Below are 18,658 nucleotides of genomic sequence, written 5' to 3'. Positions count from 1 at the left end.
GGGATCCAGCCAGGGCCTGGAGCCTGGTAGGCAGGTGCCCTACTGCTAAGCCATGCCCAGCCCCACAGACTGTTACTTTAATTAGCCATGGTAGTCCTTTTTTATCATGATTAGTTTTGGTCAAATGCCCTGCACGCTGGCTCCTGTGTCCTTTGCTGTGCCCCTGTAATGGAGACGGTGATCCCCGCCATCCTGGGCCACTTTCTGTGTGTCGCAGCAGGGGGTGGTGCTTTCCCTGCCCAGGTGGCACATCCCTGCAGAGGCCTCAGTGCCTCCTAGTGGAGGGGAGTGTGAGGAAGCCAGGGCTGTGGCCGGGCAGGCTCGCTGCTATGGGCCCTACTATTTCTGGGCCCTTGAGTAGACACACTCAGGAAATAGGTGCATGTGCAGATCCTAAACACGCACGTTCATACATGTTTATGTGATACATTGACTTATTTTCTACCCCGATTGGTTCAGACCTTGTTCCCCTCATTCCCCCGCTGGCGTCGTCACAGCGAGAGCCCTACGCTGGGGAGGGGGCCACCCGGGCACTGCTCACACATCTACACACACATGCCCAGAACCATGCACCTACATGTACATCTGATCTGTTATTTTAACCGGTGAGATCATGACTAGTACCTCCGATTCCAGTCCAATACCACAGGGTTATTTTTTTAAGGACTATGAGGAAATTTCATAAAATGAACTATGAAGAAAATGATGAGTGAACCATAGTGTAACTAACAGTACCTGTCACCCCTAGACATGTGTTGGAGGACTTGGCAGCACCTCTGTGAAATACAGGGAGTGGCTAGAGAGTGGCCGAGGCTGCCTTGTTGCCAGTGGTGGAGCCAGGGCTGGCAGGCTAAGGTGAGCTCTCCCACCAGCTGCCCCTCCGCCCAGCGCCCGCTCGTCCTTGGTTTTTTAGAAATTTTGTTTTAGTTGATGGACCTTTATTTTATTTGTTGATATGTAGTGATGAGAATCGAACCTGGTGCCTCCCACATGCTAGGCATGTGCTCCACCGGAGCCCCCGCCCCGCCCCGAGCCAGTGCTTTCTTGATATAGATTTTGTTTGGAGAAAGACTAAAGACCTACAAAGAGAATGAACCTCGGTGTTGGAGTCAGTTGATCTTCATCCACTAAGCACTGAGCACCATCTCTAACACATAGCTGGAGTTCCTTCACTTTTCCTAACGGCCTCTCTGGTCCTGGTCAGGAATGATTTGTTGTGTGGAAAACATCAGTTACCAGTCAACATGATCAATTTCCAAAACACCTTCTTCTTTACTAATGGCTTTTCCTCCAGAGAGGTTTTTGTTTGTGGTGTGGAATATAATTATAAAACCCAAGCTTCTTTAAGCTCAATTTATAGGTCTTCATTTAAAAAAATAATTTTTAGATTTCTTTTTAAATGAAGCATGGTGGTTCATGCCTATAATGCTAGAGGCTTGGGAGGCTGAAGCAGGAGGTTCACAAGTTCAAGGCCAGCCTCAGAAACTAAGCAAGGCCTTAAGCAATATAGTGAGACCCTGTCTCAAAATAAAAACTAAAAAGAGCTAGTGATATGCCTCAGTGATTAAGTGCTCCTGAGTTCAAGTTCTAGTACCGAATAATAACAATAATAAAATAATAGTAGGGGCTGGGATTGTGGCTCAGGGGTAGAGCGCTCGCCTAGCACATGCAAGGCCCTGGGTTCGATCCTCAGCACCACATTAAATAAATAAATAAATAAATAAAATAAAGATATTGTGTTCAATGACAACTAAAAAATATAAAAAAATAATAATTACCATTATTTATATTAAAAAAAAACAACATTTTTTCTTTAACATTCAGTTAACTCATAAGGTTTTGTTTGTTTGTTTTGGGCAGTACTGGGAATTGAACCAAGGGGCTTTCTATCACTGAGCTACATTCCTTTTATTTTTTTTAAATTTTGAGATAAGGCCTCACTAGGTTGCTGAGGTTGGCTTCCAAGTAACCTGTATTACAGGTGTGTGCCACTGTTACGGAGATGGGGCCTTTTGAGAAACTGAGGCAGTGTGAAGACCCCTTCTTAACGCCCTGATTCTTGCCATCAAGTCAGAAAGATTTCACACATTCACTCAGAGTAGCAGGCCTGAGTGTACTGAAGGGGTAGGAAAAGGGAAAGGGGAGGGTCCTTTCAGAGAGGAGAGGGACAGTGTGCTTCTCCTGCTCTCCAGTTGGTTGGGTCCCAGGGAAGTTTCCAGAGCGGCCTGCCCAGGTCCTCCTCGACTTTTAACTGACAGCAGGATGACATCAGACTTTCCAGTTCCCCTGTCAGCAGCTCTAGGTCACCACCTGGCCACGCTGAACAGTTCTGAGTGGATTCTTACCAGTTACACATTCTTATCAGTTTATGGTTAGGAGGCTCTATCCTTATCTCCCTGAGTTTCAGGATCAGGTCACAAAAATCTGGGTCTCTCCCATTGACATCCCGCAGTTGACAGGTAGTTTGCTAAGGAATGTGATATATCCGGTCCATGAGCCAGGCAGGGCTGCAGATAAATTGCTTCTTAGAAAAGAAAGCATGTGGGGATCCGCACAGCAGGCCCATGTTATAGGATTATTCTCTTAACCTCCTGTCTGTCCCTACCACCACGGTACCTGGCTCTAGTCAACTCATAAATTTAATACTGAACTCTCCCTAAGCTTTAGATATTCTGACATATTTAATTAGTCAAATTTTATTTAAAAATGTAACATAACTGATTTTCTAAATTGCTCAACAAGGATAACTTAAATTTTCAATGAGTATAAACTTGAAGATATATTTCATTCTTACAGATTAAGCAGTTCAGGTGGGGGTGGGGATTGCAAACGTCTTACAAATGGCACATCAGTATAGCCTGGCAGCTGCAAACCAGTGTGACACTGCGAAACAGTCGGCCATAAAGTGGGTTGAGTTTTAAACCCTCTAGTCCAGAGACCCAGACCACTCCAGGCCACGGGAGCTGGAGGGCAAGGGGCAGAGCCTGCCTGTGCCATCCACGAGGCTCTGGAACCGCTCCCTTTAGCTGGGACTGACTGAGTCACATCCCTCTCCATGTCGTGACACCTGGCCTTTCGCCCAAGTAAGCAGGAGCACTTCAGAACCAGCCTGCTGCCTGCCCTCTATGGCTGTTTTGGAAGCCCTGTTTAAAGGTGGCCTGAAGGCTGCGCCAGGCGTCCCTTGGGTGGAGACGCGGTCGGTGCTCCTTCACACTCTGCCTTTGGTACTTGGTGTTGCCTTGCCTTCCTGTCCTGTGGTCTCTGTGGATGCAGTTTTCAGAATGGAGGAAGGGTTCACCTTCAGTTCAGTGAAGCGCTTTTCCTCCCCTGCAGGCCTCTTCTTCTGAAGACATGGGCAGGTGGATTGGGGTCCTGCTGGCTGAGACGGGGTCGTCGACAGACCCGGGAGCTCTGCACTACGACTACATAGATGTGGAGATGTCTGCAAACATCATTCAGACGGCCAAGCAGACCTTCTGGTAAGACCCCGCCCGCGGATGGTGCTGGAGCTAAGCGGCTGCCTTCCCTCCTCTTCCCCTCCACCTGGGCTGCCTGAGTGTGAAGACCAACAAACGCACGCCCTGAGGCGTGCTCTCTTTTACTATGGTAACCCTGATTTTTCTGGGCATTTTTGTCATTTTAACCCTCTGGGACTTCTGCTGGAACAAGGGTCAGCAAACTTGGATAAAGGACAGCATGGTAAATGGTTCTGACTCTGTGGGCCCCTCAGCTCTGCCTTTGTAGCCAGAGCTGATACACCAGTGAATGGGGAGGCTGTGCCACCCACAGAACGATTGCAGAAATAGTCAGCAGGCTGGGTCTGGCCTGTGGGCCTTCTGCGAACCCCTGTGTGGGTTCTCTCCACAGAACTGACTCTGCATCACTGGAATGAAGACCAGGATATAAAGCCCTCACTCCAGTGCTTTATGTAAATTCAAATTCTGATTTTATCTGAAGTCTAAATCCTGTTTTTAAAGAAGTGCCATTCTGTGCTGAGAAGTTCTTCTGAACCCTGAGTATTTCCTTGACACAGTGATGGCAAGGAGCTCAGTAGCGGCAGTTCTGGGTGTGCGTCCAGGCAACCGCAAGGCTGCAGAGACTCTCCTAACAGTGCGGAGCCGTGCCTGCCCTCCCACGCTGCTGTCACATGGGCTGGTGATGTAGAGGCAAAGGCTGCGGGCAGGCAGCTCCTCTGCACTGTGCTCTCGGCGTCCATCCCTGCCCCTTCCTTGCTCAGCCAAGGAGATACTGGGCTCCCTTAGTGTGTCCTTCTCTGTAAGGCCAGCTGGGAGACCGTGAGCTCCTGTGTCTGATGCCAGGGCTGCGCTGGGAGGACCTGTGGGGCCACGATGCCGAGCCCTGTGGTGGGCTCCAGGGGGCGCTCTTATCCAGCAGAGTTGCCAGTGGATGGCTGCCTTTTAAAACTTTGTCATTTTTCTTGAAAAGGCAGTAGGCAGGCCACCGTGACTTGCAGACGTGGCACTGCAGGCGTCACCCCAGGATCAGGTGGTAGCACATGGCCGAGACATGCCCTTGCACATTCTACCTGGCCGTGAGCTCAGTGGCTTTTAAGTAGGCAGGAACCCTTCTAAAGAGATAGTAACAAAACCCGGTGTGATAGTTTTGGTGGTTTTGAACAGTAAAGTGTTACCAGTTGAAAGATCTTCATGAGGGATGCCAGGCGAGAGGCCACCCATGTGCAAGACGAGCCAGTGCCCTTGGTGTCAGGGCGGTGGGTCTCCTGATGGCATGATTTCTGTTCCACAGAGGGAGAAAGGTAATAATATATTTTGGAAAAGGGCCAGAAAAGAAAAAAATACCAGAGTCTCCCAGAAGATGCATCCCCAGGACTGTTAGGGATGGTAAAGGGCTGGGGCGTTTCCCCTGAGGGCCTAGTTTCAAGTGAGACTTACGGACTGAACGACGCAAAGGACATGTTGGGAAGTTTTCTCCTGAACCTGTTGCAAAGTGTGCCTGGTTACAGACCCCCGGATGGCTGTCCCGAGGTGAGGTTGAGTGCAGCAGAGGGGAGCAGCCGCCCGGGGAGCTATCCTCTGCAGGCGCCTTCTCCGGGTTCCTGCATGCTGTGTCCTGATATTTCCTATGGGCTTTGCTCCCTTCCACTTTATATATGGCTGAAAATCATCACAGAAAGAGGAGTGACCAAAGACGTGGTCCTAATGCCTGTCCTTGGCCCCATGTGCTGTTTGGCCTGGAGTTTGCTCCCTGACCCAGGTCCCTCTCTGTAACTTTGGGGGGACTGTCCAGTGGAGGAGGTCTCTGCCACCTGGGACACTCTGTGTCTGTGACCTTGAGTTCGGACATTCCCCGTCCTGCCAAGGGCTTCGTAAACCATCCTGTGGGTGTCTCCTCATTCAAGGAAGGAGGGCTGCTGTCCTCCTATTATCTGTGCTGGCAGGGCGCCAGAGGCCAAAGCCACAGACCAGTAGGAGAGCCCCTGCCATGAGGGGGACACTCATACTTGTCACTGAGTCAGCGTGCAGCTGTGCACATGCAGCTGGGCTTCACGCCACCTGGCACCACTGTGTTGTCCCCAGTCACAGGAAGTGTCCAGATCACCTTGACACTGTCAGACCTCAAGGGAGGCATTCCAGTGAGAGATCCTTCAATGTGTGCTTAAAAGTCACATCTGCCCTTGCAGATCTCCTAGATTTTTGTATTTTTCTCTTCCTATGCATTGTATTTTCCTACATTCACTTATGTGTATTTTAAGTATAGATTACTTGTATCAGTTTTTTATGAGTGAAGGAAAAAGACAGGTTAGGTTTCCTGGAGAGAGCCTGTGTGCTGGCAGGTGTGCGTCCAGGCGGCCACAAGGTCACAGCGATTTTCTGAACAGTGGTAAGCCGTGGCTTTCCTCCCACGCTGCTTTCACACAGGCTGGTGATGCAATGGCTGCCTTTTTCCCAGCAGAGGGCAGCCACGTTCCGCGAGGGGGACCCACGGGCCTGGGCAGTTCCCCACCGGCCTCGGAACTTGCAGCCTAGTTGGCTTGGGAGGCACTTTCCTTAACCCTGAATTTCTCCTGCTATTTTTCATCTGGTGACCATAGAAGCGCAAGATCCTATGAAGAAAAAAAATTTGGAAATAAAATCCCTTTTTAAAACTAGGCTGGTTTAAGTTTCCCGATTAGGAGCAGATGCTCTCGAGCTTGTCTTTCCCAGGCACTTAGGTTTCTGCTAGAACAAGCAGCCTCTTGAGAGGCCAGCCTCAGTCAGCACAGCTTGCCAACACCCTGTGTGTCTCTGGAGTGCCCAGATTGACAAGACCACGTTCCCCCAGATCTGGTCCTCTAGTGGCGAGAAGCAGCTGATAAACCAGTAAACACCATAGCAGGCCAGATGGTGGAGAGAGGGAGGAGGAAGGGGGTGGAGGGGGTTCGTGGTGCTGTGGTGGGATGTGGTACAGGTGGCCCACACAGGCAGGCCCGTGAGCCACCTGAGAGGAGCTCCTAGGCAGAAGGGCCACAGTGACTCTGAGGCCAAAGGTGCCTGGGGAGCGGAGAGCAGTTGGCGCCCCCGAGGCTGGGAAGGCGGGGAGGGAGACAGGGCAAGACTGTGCTGCCTCCTTCTCAGGGAAGCATTTTGGACTTTCTTGGGCAACTTTGGAGCCCTGAGTGGACTGGACACTGACACACGTCTGGTCTGCGTCCTTTTCCCACGCCCTAGGTGCTGTCACTCTGCCCCTTGGCTGCCAAGTGTGAGTGCCCTTCCTGGGCCAGGCAGCTCTCCTTTACTCTTTGGACGCTGGCTGGGCGTCCTGCAGTGTGCTCAAGTCTGGCAGTGTCACCTGGACACAGTAAAGGCCCTGTGGGTGAGGGCTCCAGCCCCAGGACCACACCATAGGGAATGTCATTCAGAATCCAGACTGTCCTGGTCCTTTGACAGTCCAGCGGTGATCTGAGGCTCTGCAAGCCAGCTCTGGCCCCACTGTTTATTAGAAGGCCAGCTCCAGTGCACTGACTGGTTCACTTGTGTGTCCTGAGAGGCTGCAGCCCGGAGCAGCCACACAGCACGGCAGAGGGCTCCATGCCCACCCTGTACGCCCAGCCCCAGCCCTCGGCTGCTCTCCAGCTGGACAGGACTGTTCTGCCCTGGGGGCTGGGAGCTCCAACCTGGGCTCCTGTGACTGTTCTTTTGGTGACTGCCTCCGTCCTCCAGGTGCTTCAGAGGTCTCTCATTTACAGAACCTCAGGGGCTGTGAAGGACTCGTGACTAATAAAAGGTGGCCTTTTCCTTTCTCTTGTCACTCAGGAGTTCCATGGTTATAGAAGCTCTGGCCAGGAATGGGGACAAAGTCCCCAGCATATGTTTTCCCACAATGGCATCTTCTGAAGGTTGTTGTGGCCACCACCAGGGCCTGGGAAGGTCAGGGCCAAGCGAAGGCATGCTGTGCAGTGGTGGGGATAGAGCACGTCTCGGAACAGCATGTGGAGAGCCTAGAAAGCAGTCCATGGGCTTCTTCCAGAAACAGGCAGGTGGTGTCTCAGCTCTGCAGGCCCTGTGGTCCTCTGCCCTTGAGAGATCAGGGACTGCAGATGGCATGTCCACAGAGCCTCCAGCTGGCTCCCAGTACGGCTTTCTTTTCAGCTGTGCAGGGCTGGCCCGACTCACGGAGAGGACGGTTGTTGTTGGGTGAACCTGTGCACTCACCACCACTGGCCCTCGCCACAGGTGTGTCAGATGGGCCCCTCCTGACTATGCAGGCGAGGGCTTGGCCCAGCCCTGCAGGTGACGTCCTGCCTCTGCCTGGGCCTTCTGAGGCCCCTCAGCCCCTGAGTGCTGGCTGGAGCTGGGAGGGAAACAGGCAGACGGGGGTGTTCACTCTACCTTCTCTCTCAGCTTCATGAACAGGCGTGGGGTGTCCACCAGCCCCTACCTAGGGAGCACCTCCAATGGATACGCTCACCCCAGTGGGACAGCCCTGCATTACGATGACGTCCCCTGCATCAACGGCTCGGTGAGTGTGCCCTGAGAGTCCACGGTTGGTTTTGTCAGAGGCAAGGCCGTCTGGGGAGTTCTGGCCTAAAGTGGCCTGGCCTCCTTCTTTCCTATTTCCTCCTCCTGCCCCCTCTCCCCTCCCTGTTGCTCAGAGTCTCCTGGTGAGCAGGTTCTGTTCGGGCAAAAGGAAGTGAGTCGATCTTGTCCCTGTCCTCAAGGGCCCCAGTCCAGTGTAGGGAGACCTAGGACTGAAGCAGGAGCTGGGGCTGATGGCTGGGCCCAGGCCCATCTAGGACCGGGTGTCACAGGGTGAGCAGAGCCCACTTGGCACAGCCCCCATCATGGGGAGTTGGGTCGGTCAGTCCCCTTGCCCTGTTCCTACGCCCTGGACTTCAGCCTTTGGGGACTCCTGCTGTCAACTCTAACCTATGCCCTCCTGCCCTGTGGGCAGGCCTGTGCCAGCCTTAGGAGCCACACAGTGGTAACCATGACAGGGTGAGGCTCTAGCTTAGGCTGCTGTATCATATCAAGGTGGGACCTCAGCTCCTGTGGCCTCCATTGGCCCTGTGTGGTCAATAGTGTCTCTTGGCACAATGGACTTGTCCCTGGTTCTGGGCTTTGGTGTCCAAACTGTCCTCTTGAGGGTGGGCCATTTCTCTGAGTCTCTGGACTCGGCCTCCAGCTTTTCTGGAAGGACAGTGCCCACCCTGTCTCCCGAGCCCCCGGCACGGCCCCTCACGCACCCTTATCTCGGATGTTTCTCATGTGTGTGCCCTGCACATGAAAGTGTGAGGCGAGCGGAGGCGGAGGTCCCCGGGACTGCGCGGTGCCCCCTGTCTCCACCATTCCCGCAGGCTCGTTGCTGGGTGGGGGTGACAGCAAGCTCCCGAGGGCATCGCAGCTTCACCTCCTGAGGGCCAGCCTTCCTTCCCAGGATCTACATGCCTAGGCGCTGTGCCCAGGTCCCTCCTGGGCTGACAGCAGGAACTTCTGAGGCAGCGTCCTGCGGCCTCTCTGCTTACTAAAGCTTCCTCTGCTCCCGCCTTTAACCTGCTTTTCTGCTGCTGGTGATTTCCTTTTCAGAGGGCTCCACAGAGTTCAAACCCAATACTCGGCCACTTCAGTGGCTCTTATCCTGCATCCCCTCAGTGTTTGTTCACTTTTAATCTAGAAACTTCTCTGGGTTTCTGCAGTTGCTATTTCCTTAAGTCTTCTGTGTGACTTAATGCTTGGTATTTTAAGAAAATGATATTCTAGTCTAGACCATTTAATAATTCTGGACAAATATAAATCTATGCTAGTTTGTCTTTATCACATGCTCATATCCAAGTTGATCTGCATTATTTTTAGATTGTGCATAGGTCCCTGCATCACAGAAATAGACACACTGAAGTGACTGCAAAGGGATATAAACACTCCCACTGTGGAATTTAAATCTTTGCTATTTTTATAACAAAAGGCTGTAATTACCGTCTGGCAGAAAGGAACTCTGCAGGAAGATCATAAAAACAGGGTAAAATGAGCAGAACATGTGAATTATTATTTCCCTTTTTAAAATTGCAAGGCAATTTATACAGACCGTTAGGACTTGGGAGGGCCCAGCAGGGTTTAGTTTGGGTATTTATTTATACTTCAGTGTCCATGCTCTAGATGTCTCTGTCCCATGAGGTGGCTTGTCCCTGTTTGAGTCCTTTGTTCCAGGTGTCTGCTAAACACCGTGGTCTTCGTCAGGTTCTGAAGCACCTGTTTTCTGTGCAGCCACTCCCTTTCTAAGGGACTGTTTTGCTTATGGCACTTTCTTCAGGCATAACAGCATTGGCACCTTGGTGCCTGTAGACAGTGACCGTGACCTGAGGTCCTCGGCCTGGTAGGGCAAGCGTGGAGCAGCCTGGTGGTCTCAGTTCCAGCCCTCGTCCCTCAGGAGAGCTCAAGGCTCATCAGTGCTGTGGCATACAGCCACGAGCGCCCCCAAGTCCAGCTCTGCCTCCAAGTAGCTGTGACCGGCCTCTGGCTGGGCTTCCCCTACTTCCTCAGGTGGGCAGAGGCCAGGGCAGCCAGTGTGTGTGTGTAGGGAAGGAGCCTGGCGCGGCTCTCACGCCTTTTCGGGGCAGTGTCCATTCCTCCCTTCCTGCCACGTCCAGGTCCTGCATTAGGGGACTTCCAAACTCCAGTCTTCTAAAGAAGGAAGTTTCCAAGCAGTGTTTTCTTTTCTGCCTGAAGAAAAAAACAAAATGTCATAAACTAATGGTGCTGGGAAGGATTTAAGGAGAAAGAAACCTTCCTTCCCTAAAACCCTAGAAGTAAAGGGATTCTTTTGAGTGTGTCCACCTGCTTGTGTGTGGGGGTGCTGTATTGGCAACACCTGTGTCTCGGGGTATGCTATCTCGCTGTGCTAAAGTCTGCTCTCTCTCCTGTGTCTGGGTCACTAACGACAGAGCTGTGTGTTCCAGTGGGACCCGGACGACGGCTTCCCCGCCTCCGGTAGCAGAGGCCCAGGCGAAGAGGCGCTCTATGATAACGAGGGCCTCTACGATAACCTGCCGTCTCCGAAAATCTTTGCTCGCTCCTGTCCTGCTGACAGAAGGGCCTCCAGGCTGTCCGCTGACAAGCTGTCCTCTAACCTCTGCAAGGCCCCCACCTCCTGCGGCCCACCCTGCTCTCCGTCTCTCACTAACACCTCTGCTGTGGGGAGGGCGTCTCTCGGGCTGCACTCCCAGGTACTGCACCACACCCCCGGTCCCCAGGGTCACCCCGCAGCCAGCCCTGCAGCCAGCTCCCGCCCCCTAGGGCACAAAGCGTGGGCGTTTCCTCCACTAGAGCCTAGTCTGCAGTGCGGCCCCAGGAGCAGTGAGCAGTGCTGGCTAGTGCTCAGGGCATTGAGGCTCTCTTTCCACTCTTGGAAAAGCTCCAGTGAATTTTGAGAATCATGTCAACAAAAGACAAAGGTTCGGGGAAGGACAGGGCAGCCAAGCTTTCCAGATTCTTGACTCCAAGCTTCAGTAGTATCCTGTGCTGCGTAAACGAGCAGGGGTCCGCTCTGGCTTTTGACCTTGGCATGGATGGGTGCTGTTCAAGCGCCGTGTGTGTGTCCCGGCGTGAATGTGAGGCCTGCTCCTGCAGCCAGCAGCGATAAGCAGCCTGGAGGCTGAGCGCCGCCCACGCCACACTCTGTCTGCGGCAAGGCAGTGCTGCAGGGCAGGTGCTGCGTGGTGTGCATTCCCAGCCTAAAGTCTCCTCTGCTTTCCCTGGAGACCTGAGCACCCATTAAGAGAACTCTGCTCACATAAAGCAAGTACGGGGCGAGCTATGCATCCTCTCCGTCCTGGTCCTGAGGGTGACCTTAAGAAATGATGGGACCAGGTAAGGGTCGAGGATTTCAGACAGTGGTGCTCAGACAGACACCTCCCAAGGGACTAGCTCATCAAACTCCCCAAGGAAACGTTTTGGCCACCAACGACACGTGCCCAGATGGCCTCCTGGAGATTCCGACTCCGGGAGTCTGAGCGTCCAGTGTGTGAGCACCATGGTCCTCCACTATTTTCATGAGTACTTGTGCCAAAAATCTGGTCAACATGTTTCATTTACTAAGTGAAACTTACCTATGCATGTATTTATCTGCTTTGTGTTGTCATTGGAGTTCCCTGAGGTAAAAACAGGCAATGAAACATGCCATCTGCATACTCGGACTGTCTCCGTGTTGGGGACCATTTGGTGCATGGTCAGCGTGTGGAGCTTTCACATTGTTGTTGTTCAGACTCTTGCTTCAAGTGAGCCTTGCACTATAAGTCAAAAGAGTACCCCATTTCCCTCCCTCACTTGCCCACGGTAGGGGGAGCCTTCTGTCCCCTGGCAAGACCGTGCACCAGCTGCCGTGCGGCTGTGCTGTGTCATTCAAACTTTTGGGAGCCCAGCAGGGAGGTGCCCATACCTTTTTATGTTTTTGAGTGATCAAACAGAGGCTCAGAAAGCTTTAGTGGCTTGCTCAGCTTCCCTTCAATGACGGGGCCTCCCCACGCCCAGGCCCATGGCAGCAGGCGAGGTGGCACAGTAGAAAGCAAGGGCCGGCGTACAGCTGACTGTCACATAAGGAGTCAGGCCTCAGTGGCGTGGCATCACCTCTGCCAAACAGAGTCCTTTGGCCTGCAGCAGTTGAAGAAGTGGGGCACTGTTCAGTTTTTTTAAAAAAAAATTTGTAGCTGGTCAAATTTATTTTCTGTGTTACTCAGACTGTTTCTACACTATGTGTCATTTGCCTCCCCACCAGTGACTCAGAAGGCAGTCATCTGTCCTATTAGACTGTCACTCAGTTAAGAGTCCTTGAAACAGAAACCTAGCAGTGTAGTCATGCTCCCACCCTAAAAAGTACCTGCTTTGGAAACAGGCTTCAGTGGCCCCAGCTGAAGGCCATGCCCGTTTCTCAGCAGTGGGCATGGTCCCGGTGAGGCCAGAGCTGCCCAGCATTCCCGCCCACTTCCTGGAGGACCCTCTGGCCTCCCTAGCCATCCCAGGAAGCCACATGGTCTGGAGTCTGAAGCCAAGTCGGTCTCCTCACCACCTTTTTCTCTGACCGAGCTGGGTTTCACAGAGTCAGAAAGCCAGAGAAATTTCCTTAGGAAAGAAATAGGGCTTTTTTTTTGGTTTTGTTTTTTATTTTCTGTTTATTTCAACAGCTCAAGGGGAAGAAGCCCCCCGTGGCATCTAATGGGGTTCCTGGGAAAGGGAAGGCTCCCAGCAGTCAGCAGAAAAAAGTGGATTCTGCAGCCAGCGTGAGACGGACAGCTTCAAGTGAGTTTCCACCAGATTCTCTGCTTTCTGATTCTGACTGCAGCTTGGGTAGTGGAGAGTGTCTGGGCTGCTCACATGGCAAGCGTCAGCTTGGAAGTCTGTGGGAGAGAGGGGACAGTGTGCAGCCTGTCCTCCCCTTGCTGGGTGTGAGCTGGCAAGGACCTCTTGCCCATGCCCCGGGACCTTTGCATGCCTGAGGAGCACAGAGCTGCCTGCCATGTCAGCAGGCACTTGTGGGTGCAACTGCCTTGTCCCTGGACTTTGGGTCAGGAGACCTTGGTTGGAGTCCCCTTCCTCACGTGCAGCTGGTCCATTGTGTGCACTCTCTGGACACAGCCTGCCCGTCTGCCAGGCCCAGTCAGGGGCAACTGTGGCCGCTGCAGGGAAAGAGCAGAGCTGGTGCCCGTGCTTGAGTAATGGAGCAGCCCAAGGACCCCGGGCTGTCGTCTCTGGTGGTCCTGGACCGCGACAAGCTGTTCCTGATGTCACCTGCTGATCTCTCAGAGCCTCGTTATCAGGGTGGGTTTGTTCGCCTACCATACTTTCCAAATGAGAAAAGAATCTCGGAGCAGCACAGGAATCTCCGGATCTCTCGCGATGGGTGACGGAGCCCAAGTGAGAACCAGGCTTTGGGACAGCAGGTGATCTGGAAGCAGACAGGGCAGAGGCCTGTGAGGCAGGAGCCGGCGCAGCATGCCCGAGACAGACCTGCTTTCTTGTCTCCACGTGGAGGAACCTGGGCGGCATCGCCGTCTCTGGTTTGCACTTGCCCTCGCCCTTCTCATAACGGGCGTCTGAGGGCCAGCTGGCCAGCCGGGCAGCATTTATTCCCTTGGGTACTGCAGCTACGGCTGAGGACGCAGAGAAGTGGAGCTCCGAGCCAGCTGGCCTGTCAGAAAAGGTTTGCTGTCACGTGTGCCACCCTTCCTTAGGGCTTGTAGCTGAGCTTTCGAAGCTGGAACAGTGAGCTGGGGGAGCGGTCACCCCAGAGATCAAGGCTCCGCCCCACACAGAGCAGAGCCTGCCTCGCCCCTGGCTGCTCTGCCGCGGGAAGCCTGTGCCCTCTCCAGGGGGCTCTTCTGCTGTTCCCTCCAGACCTACATCCTGCTCCTCGGGACCTGCTCTGTCCACCCGCGTGCTGACCGGGCCTTGCCCTCTGGCAAGTCTGCTTTCCCTGATGTGTGGGGCGGCATCCACACTCCACTGCAGTGCTGCTCCCCAGGGGGAGGAAGGCACCGCGACGCTCCACCGAGAAGGGCCTGGCGCGCAGTCTCCTTGAGCTCAGCACTCCGATGCTCCCTGTGGGTTCTGCTCCCTGCGTGGCTCACCCGTTGTTTTGTGAGAACTTTTAGGAATTTTTATTAACTTTGGTGACATCTAATGTTGACAAACGAAAAATAATAGCATTCTGTCTTGGCTGGATTTGGCCTGTTGCCTTTAGGTCGTGGGGGGGTTTAGGGCGTGGGGACCAGGGAGGAGAGCTGCAAGCTTGACACAGTGAGCAGAGTGGCCCTTGGCCTGCCTGCCTCAGCTGTGACTAGCTGTGGCCTCCCCTGGTGATTAGCTGCCCTCGGGCTGTGACCCTTCTGAAGTCATTCTGTGGTTTCTTTAGGATGAGAAGCAGTGTTGACACACAGTATCAGGGAGCAGTGCTCCGCTGGGGTCCTCGTGCCTTGCTGTGGTGGACCCAGCCCCCAGGGCAGGCACTGGTCGTGGTGCCATGGTGCATACAGACAGGGCTGGGGAGTGGTTGTCACAGAGAATGACGAGAGCTGCCTGTGAGTGTCTGTGCCACACCAGGAGCCCTGTCATTTAGACAGAAGTCACTGTAGGGACATAGGTCATTTTGAGAAACTCAGGCAGTCCTTCTCACTCCTGCTTCACAGACAAGAGCTGAGTGGGGAGACAGGTGCTCACCAGAGTCACAGCAAGGAGAGGCCCTTGCGTGCCTACTCTCCTGCTTCTTGCCATCATGCCCCCTCCCCTGAGGCTTCGCAGCAGATTCTAGGCCCCAGCAGTCAGACCTGTGGGTGTGAAGGGTCGGGCATGGCTGGAGTGCAGACATCCCAGCTCTGCATGAGCACTCTGAGCTTGGAGGTCCTTGGTCAGAGCTTCCCCCTCTGGGGTGGACCTTCTCAAAGAGACTCTTCCTATGTTTCTGTAGTTGAAAGGCCAAGTAACAAGAGGAAGAGAGCCAGGGTAGGGATTTTTTTTTAATATTTATTTTTCAGTTGTAGTTGGTCACAATACCTTTATTTATTCATTTTTATGTGGTGCTGAGAATTGAACCCAGGGCCTCGCATGTGCTAGGCGAGCGCTCTTCCACTGAGCCACAAGCCCAGCCCCTGGGTAGGGACTTTTAATGCCATGTGAACTGGTGGTGTGATGTGGGCCAAGCCTCCGGACTTCCCCAAAGCTAGCTTCTTCCGCCTTCATTTAGCACATGTTTCTGAGGAGTGCGCCTTGGTGTTCTCAGTGCTTTATGAGCATCAGTCAACTGAACCCTCTGGACAACCCTGTGACACTGCTCTTACTATCCCAGCTTCACAGATGAGAAAACTGAGACACAGAGATTAAGCAGCTCCAGGCTCATTGCTGTCCAGTATGCAGTTGACCCGTGTGCCCTGCCACAGGACTGGTCCCCGGCCAGGGCCTGGTCTGGGGGTGAGGACAGAACTACCATCAGGTCAGGGTAAAATATGCTCATAAGGAATAGGATAGGTGGGGTCAGGCAAGGGTTTTGAAAAATATGGAGAACTTCACAGATTCCGGAGATCATTCCTGATAGTAGTAGGCAGCTGTCTTCCCACATCACAGAATGTTAACTTCCAGCCAGTCGTGTGCCTCAAAGGGAAGAGGATTAAAACAGTTCCACATTCAATTTCATTTGTAAAAATTTGATTCAAAGAGTGTTGGGGAATTTGAACGGCCACTTTTCTCCTTAGTTCAAACCTTTGCTGCTCTTTCCCTGTTGGGTGGCAGCTTTGCATGACCATGGCCACCTGACTCCTCTGCTGCTTTGCTTGCCAGATGCTGACCAGTACAAATACGGCAAGAACCGGGTGGAAGCGGATGCCAGGCGCTTGCAGACCAAAGAAGAGGAGCTGCTAAAGAGGAAGGAAGCACTGCGGGACCGGCTGGCGCAGCTCCGCAGAGAGAGGAAGGACCTGAGGGCTGCCATCGCAGTGAATGCAGGTAGGGGGGTGGGGGCTTCCTTCTGCTCTGCCTGCGAGGCCTGGGACCATGGAGGCTGTCACGGAGACTGTCTGTGTCGCGCCTCCTAGGGCGCAGGGCGTGCCTGGCAAGCCAGGGCGGGCCCTGGTGGTTATAGGTGCAGCCGCAGCAGAGGCTGGACCTGAGCCCAGGCTGCCCAGTGCAGCTCCAGCTCCATTCCAGCCTCAGGTGCCAATGAGAGACGGGTCCAGGGGCGAGCCCTGTGGTAACAGGTGTCCAGGGGGTCTCTCAGCAGGAGTGCCCTCCACTGGGGCAGGTCCCACTCACAGGGGACAGCAGAGGCTTCACAGGAGGGAGCAGCCCTCCCTTCCCTGGAGGGGCTGGGGAGCAAGCAGAATGTGTCGGTAGGGGTTGGGAATGGCCAGGTCCGAGGGTCCAAAGAGGGTGCAGTCTAGCAGGGGAGCCAGGAGGCAGAAGAGCACCCCGGCCACCCTATTCTCTCCTGCTGGCAGGAGCGCCTGCCTGGGGATGGGATTTGGGCTGCCTCCATGCCACCATGCCAGACCAATTCCCCCACAGCAGCAAGGCTGGCTCTTCAGACAGCTCTGCCAGCCTCAGAAGGCGAGGGAGGGCAGGTGCAGAGGACGGGAGGCCACAGAAGCTCTCACTGGCTTATTCGCACACAGCCGAAGCTGACACACAGTCACCCAGCTCATCAGAGCTCGGCCTCTCTGGCTTGGAGCCTGGGTGATCACTGTGGAGGGAGGCGCTTCTGGAAGAGTGGAGGGCAGGCCCCGGAGGAGGAGGCAGGGAGAGCGTCCAGCCAGGGCTACCTGGTCGGGACCAGAGCCTAGCGTGGAGCTGGCAGGAGGGAGCAGCTCTCTCCCTGCCGCGTGGCAGAGCTGCAGCTGGTGAGCTGCAGGGAGGCCCTGGAACTTAGCCTCCAACAAGAGAGTCCCCCGTGCGGGCAGCATCAGCAGGGCCTGGGCGCGTTTGCCAGCCTCTTAGACTTGGTCTCCTCGTCCGTCCAGCATGGATGCTGCGTGCTGCAGGTCACTGTGACAGACCTCAGCACGAGCAGAGAGGCTGGTGCCTGCAGCAGGGGATCAGTTCCAGGGGACTTGTCCTGGAGCACAGCCAGGCTGGACAAGGCCTGCGCGCAAGCTGTGCTGGGAGCCAGTGGTCCCGTGGGCACAGAGGTCCCTCCTGAGCGCCTGGCAGTGACGGCGCGACTCTGAACTTGCAGGCAGGAAGACCCCGGTGGTCCTGGAGGACAAACTGAGGAAGCTGGAGGAGGAGTGCAAGCAGAGGGAGGCGGAGCGGGTCAGCCTGGAGCTGGAGCTGACCGAGGTCAAGGAGAGCCTGAGGAAAGCCCTGGCTGGCGGCGTCACCCTGGGGCTGGCCATTGAGCCAAAGTCAGGGACATCAAGTCCACAGGTAAGTGTCCTGCCAACTCCCTGCAGCAGCCACAGAAGGGCCAGAGCCCCCGGGGAAGTGCTCTGGGGCGGGTCTCAGTTCACTCTGGGTCTCCTGACGTGCAAGCTCACGTGGGCTCACACGTCGTCATATGTTGGCACTGGACACGTTTGTCAGCTGTGTCCTCGGCTGGCTGACGTTGCATTTTCTTACCTCTGCACTGAAACTTCTGCCAGGTCCTTGCTGCACGTCCATCCCTAAGAGAAGGGTGACTCCGTGTAGCACATTTGATGCTGGAGCCCAGGGGTGGGGGCATGCGTTCCAGGCTGGGACCCTCAGAGCTGATGGGACATGGAATCGCCTCTCAAATGAGTCCTCCCCTTGGACTGCTGATGCTACACCAGCCCCTCGACAGGCAGTTCCACGCCTGAGCCCCAGCAGCCTCATGAGCCCCAGCGGCCTCGTGAGCCCCGGGTTGTTGCTTCTGTTTCACAAAAACGGCGTGAGGCCCATCAAGCGCAGTCCACCCGCTCAGGAGTCCAGTATGCAGCTGACCCCACTGCGGCTGACGCTGGTGCACCCTCAGCCCGCCACCTGCACCCCAGTGTTCCTAAGGCAGGTTCTTCTTGCCAGGCATCTGGCACAGGGCCAACCTGAGTGGATCCGATGCCCTCCACATGTGCATTTGGTGGATTTGCCAGATTTATGGGCACCACCAAAACCCAGCACCCACCTAGCCACCACCAGCAGCCCTGCCACACCACCTTTGCCACGTTACTCTCCTCCCCAAGCCCAGCCCCTATCACAGCACAAGGGCCACCCCTCGCCTCAGAGATGGCCCCCTAGGCAGAGCCATTTCCAGCAGGCGGGGAGCTGCTCCATCACTGGACCCACAGCCCTGCAGGCTGGGGGACAGCAGGCGGGGTTTCCACACCTGGCCCCTCTCGCCTGGGCTCTGTGCTTCCGTTGTGTGCACGGTGCCCAGGATCAATCCCGGGACCTCATGCCTCCTGGGTAGGTGCTCTGTCACTGAGCTACCCCCAGCCCAGCTGGCCCAGGTTCTCATCTGCTAGGTGACAATGTTGCCTGCTGTGGGGAGAGGTGTGGACTCCAGGGTGTCCTTCCAGCAGGATGCATGGGCTCTCATGTATCGACTCACTCCATTCATTGTCCTTAGTTAAATAGACTGATAGGTGCATATTAGTGCATTATATGCAGATTATGTTTATTTGACTCATTCATTCAACAATTATATGCTTGTATGATCGTATATTACTATTATATTTATATGGTCATATATCAATAGTATTGTATGTAATTTA

General features: G+C 54.4%; 1 protein-coding gene across 2 annotated transcripts in view; it reads left to right on the top strand.

The window, feature by feature from the left end:
- Window positions 1-18,658, top strand: part of Afap1 (actin filament associated protein 1) — a 135,528-nt gene that overhangs the window by 109,718 nt on the left and 7,152 nt on the right. The window contains exons 11-16 of one of the 2 annotated variants that reach the window (XM_046423916.2): window positions 3,334-3,479; window positions 7,863-7,980; window positions 10,412-10,678; window positions 12,632-12,746; window positions 15,777-15,941; window positions 17,167-17,357. In XM_046423916.2, the coding sequence (XP_046279872.1) occupies window positions 3,334-3,479; window positions 7,863-7,980; window positions 10,412-10,678; window positions 12,632-12,746; window positions 15,777-15,941; window positions 17,167-17,357 (1,002 nt within the window). The remainder of the gene's footprint in view (window positions 1-3,333; window positions 3,480-7,862; window positions 7,981-10,411; window positions 10,679-12,631; window positions 12,747-15,776; window positions 15,942-17,166; window positions 17,358-18,658) is intronic. The other variant, XM_046423915.2, reaches the window with a different exon arrangement.

The sequence above is a fragment of the Marmota monax genome, unplaced genomic scaffold, assembly GCF_021218885.2.
Source record: "Marmota monax isolate L192 unplaced genomic scaffold, Marmota_monax_Labrador192_F-V1.1 WCK01_AAM20220418_F8-fsc00009, whole genome shotgun sequence".
Classification (NCBI taxonomy): Eukaryota; Metazoa; Chordata; class Mammalia; order Rodentia; family Sciuridae; genus Marmota; species Marmota monax.
This window is presented reverse-complemented; position numbering and strand designations above follow the sequence as displayed.